The 13,956-nt window shown below is 48.4% G+C and overlaps 1 protein-coding gene across 1 annotated transcript; it reads left to right on the forward strand.

Moving 5' to 3' along the window:
• Positions 1-9,641: 9,641 nt before the first annotated feature.
• On the forward strand, positions 9,642-10,495 carry PpBr36_11222 (uncharacterized protein; the record flags this gene model as incomplete). Its single annotated transcript, XM_029898324.1, has 4 exons — positions 9,642-9,648; positions 9,718-9,894; positions 9,954-10,124; positions 10,443-10,495. 4 exons carry the CDS (start codon positions 9,642-9,644, stop codon positions 10,493-10,495), a joined length of 408 nt encoding a protein of 135 aa, XP_029743391.1.
• Between the last annotated feature and the right edge of the window lie 3,461 nt (positions 10,496-13,956).

Consider the following 13,956-nt stretch of genomic DNA (forward strand, 5'->3'; position numbering starts at 1 on the left):
GACCAGAGAGTCAAACCGATTTCACGCCAAACACCGATTCCACCCTCGAAGACGAAATCGAAGTTGATTCCCTTTCGAACACCGCGTGGCCTAGTATAGAAACGCCTGAGGAAAATTTAAACGAATTCGAGTTTGCAAAAGCAAGGCATACAACGCCGGAAGCAAACCCCAATATGATGGCAGACGGAAATGACCTAGCCAGCGAGATCGCTAGGCTACAGGCGGTTATCACACGCCTGCAAACCGAAAGACAGAACAACCAACCGGAAGCCCGACAAGCCACACCCGAAAATAGCGCCTTTGGAGGCACCAGGTTCGAACCGACCGGCCTAGCCAGCAGGAAAGCATTTAAGCCGTACGGCCATAGCCAAGAAGCAGCCAACCCGCACTACAGCGAAAGAGCCAAAAGTAGAGGATCAGATCCAGGTACATTTTCCGGCAGTTCAACCACTTTTGACCGCTGGATTACGAAATTAGCAGATTATTTCGAAGAGGGTAACACAACCTTCCGAACTGAACGAAGCCGCATGGCAAAACTGTTCAGCCTGTTGGACGACCGACCAGCAACGATGCTGGAGACCAGATACAATTCAGAGACCCAACCGTATTCATGCGTGGCAGAGATGATCCAGGTTTTGGCCACGGTGTACCATAACAGTAATCAAGCGTCCGAAGCATGGGAAAAACTATCAAAAATGTATTTTGAATGCGGACCAGGTAATGACGTTTACAGTTTCATTGCGGAGGTGAATGCTCTCGCCGATAAAATTGGAGTACCAGCAGGAGAACGCAAAACTACGCTGTGGCAACATATCCCGGCAGACCTCGATCACCGGCTGTTACGAGACAGCAAGGACCCCAGAATATCTTATGAAGAATTCGCAAATTTGGTGGCCGATGCAGCTCACAGCACTCAGCGAGCGTATCGGGAACGAGAGGAGCGAAAACAGAAAAGTCGCGGTAAAGATAGAAAAGAGAAATACCCCTACAGCCCAGACAAAAACAGGAAAAGCAATCGAGGACGCTATTACGAATCCAGCAACCCGAACAAAGGAGAAAGAAGCGACATGGTACCTAAAACAACAGAAGCCACAGGACGTGGTTTGACAGAAACTGAAAAGATGGCTCATTGGGAAGCCAACACTTGCTTCGCGTGCGGGAAAGAAGGACATAAATCATTTGAATGCCCCAATAAAACGAAAGCAGTCAGGGCCTTGGATTTTGAGGACAACCACAGCACTAATGACGAGCAAAAGCGATCGGGAAAAGAGTGAGACCGCCAAAAGCCTCCTCGGTAATCCAGATGTCTACGATAGCTCAGATTGGTAGTAACCCACGACCTAAATCTTTCATCATTCGAACTCAGATACAGGTTAATGGCGTAGCACTATCAGTTAAAGCTCTTTGTGACACCGGAGCAGACATTTCTCTTTTAATCAGCCCAGCAATCGCTAAACAAGCCGCAGAACGGCTAGGAGCCCGGCTTCAAAGGTTAAAAACCCCGCTACTTTTGTCGGACTACCGCAAACAGGACGCAGGACACATTACGCACAAACTAAAAGCGACCATGGAAATCGATGGACGCCGGTTCAGCAACCAAATGTTTAACGTGACGGAAAGTGGACATGATATGTTTATTGGGCAGGATTGGCTAGTTGAACAGGATGTTTGGATCCACCCGAAAACGCAAACGTTCGCATGGCCTGAAACGACACCATCGTTGGCAAAATTCTCGCCAGCCATCAGACTTCCGAACAAGTTGGACAAACCCGATCCGGCTGCGCAAGCCGATGCAGAGCGGCGCGACCGAGCATTCGAACGGGAAACCAAAAGGGTGCAAATACTTCGACGACCGTGGCGCCAAACAACCTTTTTAAAACCCAGACCAACGACCCCGGTCGTCTTGGGTGAGGACCAAAACGTTGTAAACATAGCTGCCCTTCAGCACAAGCTGGACACCGACCCCCGACAAAAGCGATGGAAATCGTGCCCAATACCCACGCAGCCCATCACGTTAGAAATTGGACCCGAAAAACCCGCCATCAGCCTATCTGCCGTCGGCCGTTCGTACCAATGGAAAACCAACAAGGGAGAACCAATCCCGTTCCCGGAAAATGAAGACCCCGACCATGTCGAACTGGTCCGAAGCAAACTGCCATCCCGACTCGCTCACCTGGAGGGATTCTTTTCGAAAGCAGCTTCCACCAACCTGCCTCCACATCGCCCAGGGCACGATGTAATTTTGGAGCTAGACAAGCCGAAAACAGGATCGCCTCCGACGTACAGGACACCTGTGGAATTCCTGCCGCTCGAAAAGGAAACAGTCGACGAGCTGCTGCGCATTGGGTTTATCGAACCCTGTATGCAGGCCGACCCGGCGCCTGTCCTGTTCGTACCTAAACCACACTCCAAAGAACGCCGTTTTTGCACCGACTACCGATGGATCAACCAGTTTTTGAAAGATCGATTCGTACCAGCCCCGGATGTCAACGGAACTATTTTTAATTGTCGCAATGCAAAGAGGTTTACAAAAATCGACATTATTCGAGCTTTCAACCGGTTACGTATGGCGGTTGGCTCAGAGTGTGACATTTGGACCATGAGATCACCAGACCCTAACCCTGACCTGGACCAACGACCCACCAGGGTGATACCTTTATCGACGTCGCGTCAAACTCAGAACTTTGTTTGTTTCCCTTCTTCTCCTCAGAGTAGAATCTTCGTCGATAGATGCCAATAGACTAGCTTCCGTGCTATGCTTACCCTGGCCGTGACACAGAGTACCTCACTGCTTTTCGCACCCGACAGGGCACCTTTCAATGGAAGGTGCTTCCCTTTGGGCTAAAGGTCGGCCCAGCTTGGTGGCAATCTTTTATCAACGCTCAGCTGAATGAACTTTTGGACTTGTTCGCCAGCGCATACGCCGACGATGTTTTGGTTTATTCCGACGGAAACGAAGAAGAACATTGGGACCAAGTAGAAGAGGTTATTTACCGATTAAGCCGAGTCGACCTCCAGGGAGATATTAAAAAGTCTCGATTCAACGTTACCACGGTCGATTATCTTGGCATCGTTATGGACGCAGGTCTGGGCATCCGTATCGATCCAGACAAACTGCAGGCAATTAGCGATTGGAAGTTCGAAGACCTCACGTCCAAAACAGCCGTGCGTTCCTTTTTGGGATTGTGCAATTACATTCGAATGTTTTGCCACCATGCCAGCAGCGTCGCTGAGCCGTTGAACCGACTGTTGAAGAAAGACGCCAAATTCGCTATGGGCCCCGAACAGAGGCGAGCATTTGAGGAAATGAAACGTTTAGCCTGCGATGCACCGGTTATGGCATTTTTCACCCCAGGACGACCGACCAAAGTAGAAACCGACGCCTCACGCAACGCGACCGGCGGAGCAATCTGGCAACAACAACCAGGTGGAGAATGGAAGTCTGTGGGATATTTCTCAAAAACGATGACCCCAGCAGAACGCGTATACCCGATCCAAGACCGAGAGCTGCTGGCAGTGGTTCAAACGCTGGAACATTACGAACCAGAACTGTTGGGGACAAGCTTTTTCGTGGTTACAGACCACCAAGCTTTAGTTTACTATTCCACAAAACGACTCCTTTCGACTCGACAAGTGCGTTGGGCAGATTTCCTGGCCCATTTTAACATTACGTTTCAGTACCGCCGCGGCAAAGACAACATAGCCGCCGATGCCTTGTCCCGCAAAACGGCAGACCTTCCAACAGTTAAAGCTCGGGAAAAAGAAGAACGAACAATGATTTTAATCCCACCAGAGAAGATCACACCTACGGTGGCCGCCGTCAACATTGCCGACCCAAACGCCCAAGTGGTGAGCGGCGCAGATTTGGTAGACCTAATACGACAAGAGAACGAAAAGCAAAAGCTAGGCCAACACCAAGGAAAGCTGGTCGTCCCGGAAACGACTGTAGACGGACAGATCTTTTTGAGGACCGCTCTGATCCGTGAAGCTCACGAGCCCAAAATATTCGCCCACGCAGGACAGAACAAGACGATACAAACGATCAAAAGACAGTATTTTTGGGAGGGCATGAGTCAAACCATTCGGAAATACATTAAAAACTGTCACGACTGCGAGCGAAATAAAGGCAGACACGACAAGACCCCGGGCCTATTGCATCCGCTAGCGATACCGAATTACGTTTGGGAACATGTAGCAGTTGACGGAAAGGACATGCCCAAAGACAAGTTCGGATACGACTACGTGTGGGTGTTCGTTTGCAAGTTCAGTCGCCTGATAGCCACCATCCCAGGACAGAAGACCGACACAGCAGAAATCCTAGCCTCCCGATATTACCGATACCTATACCGTTTCCTAGGACTACCTTTCGTTTGGATTAGCGACAACGCCGGGCCGTTCATCTCCGAATTCATGGCGACGATAAATGAACTCACGGGTACTAAACACCGACACGGCAGCGCCCTGCACCCTCAAACACAAGGTGCTGTAGAGATTACCAACCAAGAACTGGACCAAAAGCTACGGTTTTATATCGACAAATACCAAACCAGTTGGAGCGTACATTTGCCTGCTTTGGATTTTGCCCACAACGCCGCGTGGCATTCCAGCCTTGGTATGTGCCCGTTAAAGGTAGTGCTCGGGACCGAACCCCGAAACCCGCTGTCCACCGACCTGCCAACCACGACCGTTGATTCAGACCAGAAACGAAAAGCGCTGCAGATCGTCCGCCAAACTAAAGAAGTCCAAGAGTTGGCTCGCCAAAACGCGCTAAAAACGCAGGCGAGGCAGGAAGAACAAGCCAACAAAAAGCGGCGACCAGTAGATTTTGGGGTTAACGACTATGTTTTCGTCAAGAAAAAAGGGTTTCCGACGACCACACCGACGACCAGACTGGATTCACAGTGGACCGGACCATGGCAGATTCTAGAAGAACGAGGATATAGCTATATTTTGGACGTACCTGAATCGTTTAAAGGAAAAAACTTGTTCCACGCAGACCGCCTCCGCAAAGCCGCAATGGACCCATTACCACAACAGAAAAGAGAGCCGCCTCCGCCAGAAGAGATCAACGGAGAACCAGAGTTTGTGGTCGATAAAGTTCTAGTGTCCCGATTATTTGGCCGGAGTAAGACATTGCAATACCAGGTCGCATGGCAAGGATGTGATCCAGACGACACGTGGTACCCGGCTGAAAACTTCAAAAATTCAGCGACAGCCCTTGACGACTTCCACAAGAAGTATAAAGATGCCGCAGGACCGCCGAAGCGATTGGCAATCTGGATAAAAGCCGCTGCCGAGGATAAGTTGGACGAACCGAATCAGGAGGATAATGTGGCAGAGCATGGAGAGTTGAACGGTAAAAGGAAAAAGCGACGACATGGTTAACTTGACAAGAGCCTCGCATGATCTCCTGCGTCGACATACGAGGTTTGGAAGGGGGTAGTGTGACATTTGGACCATGAGATCACCAGACCCTAACCCTGACCCCTGACCAACGACCCACCAGGGTGATACCTTTATCGACGTCCGTCACGTCAAGCTCAGAACTTTGTTTGTTTCCTTTCTTCTGCTCAGAGTAGAATCTTCGTCGATAGGCGCCAATAGACTAGCTTCCGTGCTATGCTTACCCTGGCCGTGACAAGTATTACGCATTCAAACCTAAGATAAGCGCTAAGTATATTAAATCACACGAAACATATAATAAATGTTTAATTTTTAACCTTAATGTTACGACCAGGATTCGGTTCAGCGCATTGGCGGATTGTGACTACTGTCACAGATTGCACAGGAAAGGTAGTCTCAGGGCTCAGCCCAGAAGCCCAGAGCTCCACAATTGAAACGTGGTTCAATTGTGGCTCGTAATGTACCTGTGGGTCCATCCCGAATTCACTTTAGTCTAGAACGCGCGAACTCAATCCGACCGATATAATTGGTTGAATTGCCATGTGGCTGAAAGGTACATGGTCGCGCGGGCCACCCTGCGAAGCAGGGGGGTCTAGTCGGAGCACTGAGACCACCGAAACCAGTGTTACCATCAAGGTATCGGGGTAACCTGTTCTTATGGTAAAGTACAGTGGGTTGAAGCAACTGAGCGGGTGACTGGGTAACTGGGTTCTCAATGACTGGGGTGAAGTTATGATCGTGATCATGATCACCTCTGAGTGATCACGACAGGGGTTGAGCACCTCGGCAGTGATCGCGATCACCTTGGCAAGGTGATCGGGTTAGGGTTCGTTATCTTATCTCCACGTGGCTGGGCTCTGTCCTGCCACTACTGTGTCCCGTTCCTGAATGTAACAGGGGTCACAATCCTCACGTGACCCTGGTCGGTCCCGAATTGTGACAAAGGTCTAACGTTAGTCTCAGTGCTCCGACTAGACCCCCCTGCTTCGCAGGGTGGCCCGCGCGACCATGTACCTTTCAGCCACATGGCAATTCGACCAATTATATCGGTCGGATTGAGTTCGCGCGTTCTAGAGTGGACTCGGAATGGACCCACAGGTACATTCCCGAGCCACAGTTCAGTTGTGGTGTGCCACAATCGAACTGTGGAGCTCTGGGCTTTTGGGATGAGCCCTGAGACTAGGCTCGAGAGGAGGCTGCTACCAAGAACAAGTCACTTGAAGATAAAAGGATCGATAAGGTGATCATACCTTGGCAGTGATCCGCAAAATGTGAAATTGGTCATTTTTTGTACTCCGAAACCTCCATAAACTGGTCAATAGCCACATCATTCTGGTCAACACCGAAGAGATAGCCGTTTTCCTCGACCCAGATGCGTGATAGGATGGATGCTGTTAATTATGCTAGCGAGATTGCACTGAGAAAAAAACCAAAGGGTGGAGGATTCCAGCAGGAATTGGTATGCGCGGGCTGGCGTTTGAGCTTTTGGGGACTGGTGCGCTTATCGTCGTGAATTGATCCGGGAAAAAGAAACCGAGGGGCGAAGAGAAGACGCCGTGCAGAGGTGGTGTGCCAGGCGTGGCTCGATTCCGTAAATTACCACCATCACAACACGGTTGGGCTTATCTGAGGATTATTACCGCACCGGATCCTATCCCATTGGTTGAAGCTGGGTGCCAAGGTGCAGAACATGTGCCCACTCGTAACCTCCCTTGTTAATGTAAAGTTGACGAAAACGTTCCTCTGCAAGTCGGGATAAGTATTTGGGGGCTGTTTGTTATTGGCCCCCTCAAAGAGGGGGCCAATAACAAACAGCCCCCAAGTAGTCCTGCCGACCCACTCGCACTGTTGCAGTGGATCTTCGCTTAAGCATCCAATTGGAGCGTCTGCAGCTACTTGGAGGTACTGTTGCAGATGATTGCTTGGAGCCAACAATCAATGTTTATCGCTTGTCATGAACCCAAATATGGACCTTCTTTCATACTGTCACGTACATACGAGTAGCCTGGGGCCGTCCCCACATCTTAAAAGATCGAACGTACGTATTGAATAGATTCGCTCTAAACAGTAGCCTGACTTTCCTGATAACACTGCAAGCCAGCCCTGGCCAGCGACCCCGCGCTCATGATCCGCTCGTACTACGGCACCGTATCTACTCTACATAGCCTGGTGTCAGTTTTGATAGGGGTCAAATGACCCAAACGCAAATTGTTAAGAAATATTCCGCTCAGTGGATTGAGAAGGGGAGCTATTTGTGGCTGTCCTCTCGTTTCTATGACGAAGCCGCCGATTTTTATAGTGCGCTTGTCTCTGCTTTCCTCGTCAGTGAACTGAAAATTGAGTGTTGTTGGTCTGTACATTCTAGCAGTACCGACACTCTGGTTCATATCACATCTGCTGGCCCTTGTTTATGTGGTATCGACCGGGGAACAATCAGACGACAGGGACTTTGTGACGACATGGCCAAGTGTTCCGGCCACGAGTTGATAATCCACATTCCCGTCTCCTGGTGAGAGGCCCTAAGTACGGTGCACCTCCCTCCGATGCTCAGTCTATCCAGTAGCAAAATTTGAATTCGTCTCAGACGATATATGAGGCGTAGCGCAAAAAAAGAAAACTTCTAAGTTCTGACATCTATAGGTCATCGGACTGATCGCGTGGACAAGTCAAACCAAACCAGATTGTTACAGAATTATATGTGCGGGTATCTGGCAGCAACTGCTAAGTTCTGGAGAAAAGATTTCTACAGTAATCATGGCGTGACCTCTCCTGCCTTCCTTGGCTTACCGTGATGTCGGGTCCCAGCATGGTCACCGTTGACTCTCTCGAAACGGCCACATCATATCTTGCTGGCTAATGTTTGCGGGTTAGCGCAATCGCAATGTAATAAATAGCGGAGCCTTTTAAATTTGACCAACCGTTGGAGCGGAGGCATTGCTTGGTAGGGATGGCACTTTCACCAGGATCGGTTGGCGCAACGAGGAAATAACAAGGGCGTAGTCCTGGTATGAAAAGGCGTCATATCTACATAGGGAATGGATAATTAATACATTCCTATTGCGGCCTTCGTCACACCTTGTGATAGACCAAGCTCGATTACGGTGTGCCAAGGCACAATGCCTTGCGAGGTTGGTAAATTGCTGCAAAAAATGAGAATGTAACCCCCCCTCCCAATTCCCCATCATTCGTTGGCTCGGTTGCACAGAACCCGCTGGCAGCCCTCGCCGATCTGAGCGGAGGTCTAGTAGAGATGGACGAAGAAGACTTGAAAGTTCTCTTCATCCATCACAGTGTCTTGGCATATTTGTGCAAGGCCCATGAAAAAGGCAGTACTGTCAATGACGAGAATTCCAGCCGTTTCTTCAGTGCCACCAAGAACAAACGCTTTACGGGAAAGAATTAGATCCCTGCCCACAAGGAAAGGACTGACTCGGTTTGTTGATGAAACATGGAGCAAGCCGACTAACAGAACACACGGCCTGTCGAAAGACCAACACCTGTGCTGGATTGATCGCCTGACTCCATCGTGGTACGGCGATTGGTTCGCACCAACGCAGAAGGGGCTGGGAAAGTGGGCTCCTACCCCAGACATGACCACATATATTTCCAAACCAACCAAACCCTCGTTTCGCTACCAAGCTGTCGGTACGCATCACAGAACAACGCAGGGGTTGTCAATTACAAAGCAATTTCCTCCCATATTCATAAAACCCTTATTTCACTACCGACCGGTCGGTACTGCTCCTGGAATATAACAGAGGAAAACAGTTACCAACGCACAAAACTGATCACACAGGATATGGAATCGCGGTTAGGATTAGTTTGTTCAGCATCCGTACGATCCTTGCTGACGTTAATAGAAAGCTCAAATCACTTGGATCATTCCCGCCAAGCACGCAGCCTTGGTCTGTACTGTACCCTCCCTTGTTTTGTTGGTTCTACTCCTGCTGCGAAGATGCTTCGACAAATGTGGACCTAGATTAGAAGGAGCATTTGTTCGAGCGATTCCATAGCACAGGTACACAACGAATGTGACGAAGTAGCAGCATTTTCGGGGAATGCTCAATTATTTAAACCAAAGACAACCTACACCGTCTGTGGTTGGACTGTTCTCATTATCATCACATAATCTCTTCTTTTCCTTCTTTGACTTAGGACCATGAGCAGTTCGTATGGTTGGCCTCTTACGCCGGCGAACACGGACAACCCCGTCCTTTCGCCGAACAGCCATTCCCACTATGGGAAGTAAGTTCCCCGAAACAGCATAGTCAAGTTTGACATGTTCAACTAAGCCCTTTCTAGTTCTACACACAGAGCTGGCTCCGAAATCCCTCTTCCGCAATGCGATCAACCGTGTGGTGACCAACTGCATGACGCCCGATACTGTGGCTTCTATCCTCAAAGCCGATACCCCCAGCACAGCCCGACTCGGCCGTTGTCCCTACCAGAATCGTACCCTCCACAAAACTTTGAACTGGACCAAGCACCACTGTAAGATCTGCTCTAAAGATTTTACAATGCTGTTTTGCACTTGACTAAGTTTCTTCTAGGCAAGGGTCCAGCTCTGATTTCCTTCTTCCACAACTGGCACAGCCTTATGGCGGGCGACGGCACCAGGAAGCTCCTCATAATCATGAGCTCCATTCTCCGGCCCAAAACTGGTCGGCCCAACCCAGCCAGACTCCTCGAGGTCCATGTCGATACGCTGCGGGGACTGCCATGTGGGCCGCATCAGAATCGACGCGATCCGAACACCCTCCACCGGATTTGCTTATCAACATGTAAGCTCTGCGTAACAACAGTACGATGCCCTGGACAGTATCAAAACTGTTGCAGCTAACTTTCTAAAGATTTGGGCTGTTTTTGGCCCTCGCGAAAAAGTGAGTCAGTCGTTACAGCATTTTTTGAGCGACAAGCAATTAACGTTTAGCAGGATGGCGATTGGAGATGACCACACAGAGAACGAAATTAAGTGGCTCATGTTTCATTTGTGAGCCTTATTGCCCATATCTGACATGGAACCTGTCTAACTTTCTCAGTAATCAGCATCCACAGGCGGCAACCATCGTCCAGGACTGGCTGCAAGAGATGATGATGTATGTCTGTTGTTTGTTCCCACTAATAGTAATAGCCGCTTGGCTAATCGTGTCACTTTTGCAGATCGCTCCAGCAAAATTCCGCGTTCCAACAAATGTTGCGGTCGTCAATACATCGCAGTCATGCGCCCTCTCGCTGAGGAGACTGCTTGGGGCTCGGAGCAGCAGCCCGTGGGCGGTGCGGGCGACACTCGGGGGGTGGTAGGGTGGCGATAACGTTGCGTACCCCACTTCGGGCACCCCCCAACTTCTGGCATACCAGAAATCTTACAACTAAATGCACTCTTCTAAAACCGGATTTAAATATAAAATTATCAACGCACAAAAATACAATCGTTTTCGGGCTCTTCCGGTTCATTAAGCTCTTCTCCGTCATTTGAAGCTTCCAAAATCTCTTTATCATTCATTTGTAATTTAATAACGTTCTTTTTGCTAACCAAAAGCTCGTTTGGATCCGGAACCACCCTCTTCATTTTCGCTGGCCGTATTGCCTCCAATTGTGCTTCTAATAAACTGATTTTTTGCTGGGCGCTAGCTAAAAGGGTATCTTTAGCTTCGAAACTTTTTTGAACTTTTGCAAACAAAAGCCGTGAAGTAGCGTTGCTTTTATTGGACCGGGAAAATTCTTGCAGCTGAAGTCGAATATCTCGGGTCCTAACAGGTGTTTTCCAGATAACCAAAGACCGGTTATTTATTTTTTCGGGTGTTATTTCCGGTGTTTTATCCTTGGTTAAACCGTTATTTTGGGCGTTATCGACGTTTGCGTTACTGTTTTCCAATAAAAAAGGACTTAAAAGCGGTTTAGCCAAGTTGACCGGCCATAACCCCGAAGTACGCCACCCAGATTGGATAACTTTTGCTGAAAATGCTTTAGATCGAGCTTTTCGATAACAAAGTAGAAAATTCCTTTTCCCAATAACCGTTGAGTTGCAAAACTGGCTTACAAATCCAAGTTGACGTCGATAAGCTTCTTTTAACGGCCCAAAAACGGATAAGTCCAATGGTTGAAGAACGTGCGAAGAATGAGGGGGTAAATATAGAAGTTGAATGTTATTTTGGAGGCAAAAAAGCATAAACTCGTCCGTAACGTGTGATCCGTGGCCGTCGAGTATTAATAAACGCCGTTCGGGGGTAGTAGGTTGGGTATGTGGAATAAACACCTTTTTTAACCATTCGATAGCTGTTTCGTTATTTGTCCAGCCGTTTTCGGTTGCATGAAATTGCCAGTTATCGAAAGGGTTTAGGTCCGTCGGAAACCATTGTTGTTGTACGCTTTTTCCTTTAAATATAACGAGGGGAGGGAGGGCAACGCCCGTAGCCGATATGCATTCGATTATAGTCGTCCAACCCCGCGTTCCGGGCTCTTTCCGTTGCAACGGCCGGATCCTGTTAAGCCCTAACACCAGGCCATTAGAACCTTTGCCTTCCATTATACCGGTTTCGTCCATATTCCAACGGTTTTCCGGTTTAATAGCGTTGATAACCGGCTTCGTAATATAAAACCACCAAGATTTAATTACCTCCGTTGTAGCGCCATTAACCCGGGCGTTTTCGATTCGACGGGGTCTTTGGGTCTTAAGAATTGGATATCTAGCCAAAAACGGGTAATCCAGCGTTTTCCAAGGCCTTCTGTCTCTCCGGAAGTTTGAAAGATTCGTTCGGCAAAAAAGCATAACTTTTGATGCGTTGGTGGTAAGCCTAAAGCGGCCTGGGCAAGTACCCAGTCGGCCAGATGCTTTTTGTGCTCCGGTGAAAGCTTTTGAGTAATTGATTTCGCTTGTTGCATAGGTTGGGCCCCTTTAAGTCGGTTTTGAAGAGTGCTTCTAGGAATACCCCATTTTCGGGAGGCTTTTGCAATTGGTTCGCCATTATTAACGTCGTTAATGGCGGATATAAGCTGATTTTCGGTATATCGCTTCATCGGAAACTAAAGAAAATGGATCTCAAAAATAAAATCCAAAAGTAAAAAATTGGTCGAGATATTTATATAAGAATACAAAAGGTGAACGTAGCGGTGCAGTTATTTTTGGGTGCCAGAAGTTGGGGGGTGCCCGAAGTGGGGTACGCAACGTTATCGTCTACTGCGTAGACAGTTCAGTAGTCGCGTCTGCAGCTGCACTCGTGGTAATGCCGCTCCTCAAAGCGACCGCCGTATGGTATTGCTATGTCCTACAGCTTGAAAGCTTCGAGTTATCCCCAAAATGTGGGTTGTTAACTACACGGCTGCAAATCATGCGAGAAGTCAAGATTGGTACAAGGCTAGGCAGTACTTTCTATATTCAAAATCGACATTAATTCAAGCTTATGATGTTTCCGACAGTGATATTCTAGGCCTTGACTTTTAAGTTGCCCCGGGTGATGACACAGCCCAAGATTGTGAAGTCTCGATCGAGATGCGTTTGCTTATGTACTCTTACTCGTCAGTAGGCATCCATAATGCCCATATATAACCCTGACTTCCCCATTTGGTAAATTTCATACTGTCATCAGCAGGACGATGACTGGCACCCTTAACTAAGGTAGGTCCATTCTCGATGAATCGCAGCGACGATGTTTCGAAATTTGGCTGCAACAAACTACAGCGGAGGGATATTCATAGCCCCATCAATATGCAAAAACCATGTCATCGAATCAACACTAACGTAAACTGGGGATCCAAAAGTATACTTTGAATAATTATTTATATAATACGCCCCAAAGCTCACAATGCTTAAACCGTTATAGCTCAGCTAGTTATTAGGGTAGACTTTCTTAGTGTTACCATCAAGGTATCGGGTTGTTACGACCAGCCAGCCACGGTGGCAACCGGTGCACTAGGAACACAGGACAGGGCCCACCCCTCATATACCGCGACCAAGGACAAAGGCTCCAACCCGTACTGACAAACATGTGGATGGTTACGTGACGCTAGAACATGAGATCTCGGTGATCGGTAAATCCTTGATGGAAAATCACAGAACAGATCACGGCAGATCAACAAAGGCTGCCACGCAGCCTGACGACCATGCAAACCCACGCTCATATGTAAATAGTTTTAGTTTTAGGACTACTCACCAATAGTCAACTTTCAAATCAATCTGTTCTTACACACTGACCTCGATCATACCTTCACCCAGTCTATTGTCAACCCCAGATCGTTTGCGTATACTCTGATCCAAGTTACTCGACCTCAGAACAGGTATCGAAACCTTGATCGTAACACGGGCAACCTGTTCCTAGGGGTTAGGGTACAGCGGGCTGATGCAACCGAGCGTCTGAGGCTAAGGGAACAACTGGGGACACTTATAATCAAGTCCAAAATGGAAAATAGATTGATTGCTCCTAAGCAATCCAAAAGTTGAAGCTAACGACATTGAAAACGGATCATGGACCGGGAGATTGCATGTTCCGTACATGGGGTCGATGAAGAGGTCCGTGACCATCTTTCAAAGCTGATTTTCTGACTAACCAAAATTCT

The sequence above is a fragment of the Pyricularia pennisetigena genome (assembly GCF_004337985.1).
Source record: "Pyricularia pennisetigena strain Br36 chromosome Unknown Pyricularia_pennisetigena_Br36_Scf_15, whole genome shotgun sequence".
Taxonomy (NCBI): domain Eukaryota; kingdom Fungi; phylum Ascomycota; class Sordariomycetes; order Magnaporthales; family Pyriculariaceae; genus Pyricularia; species Pyricularia pennisetigena.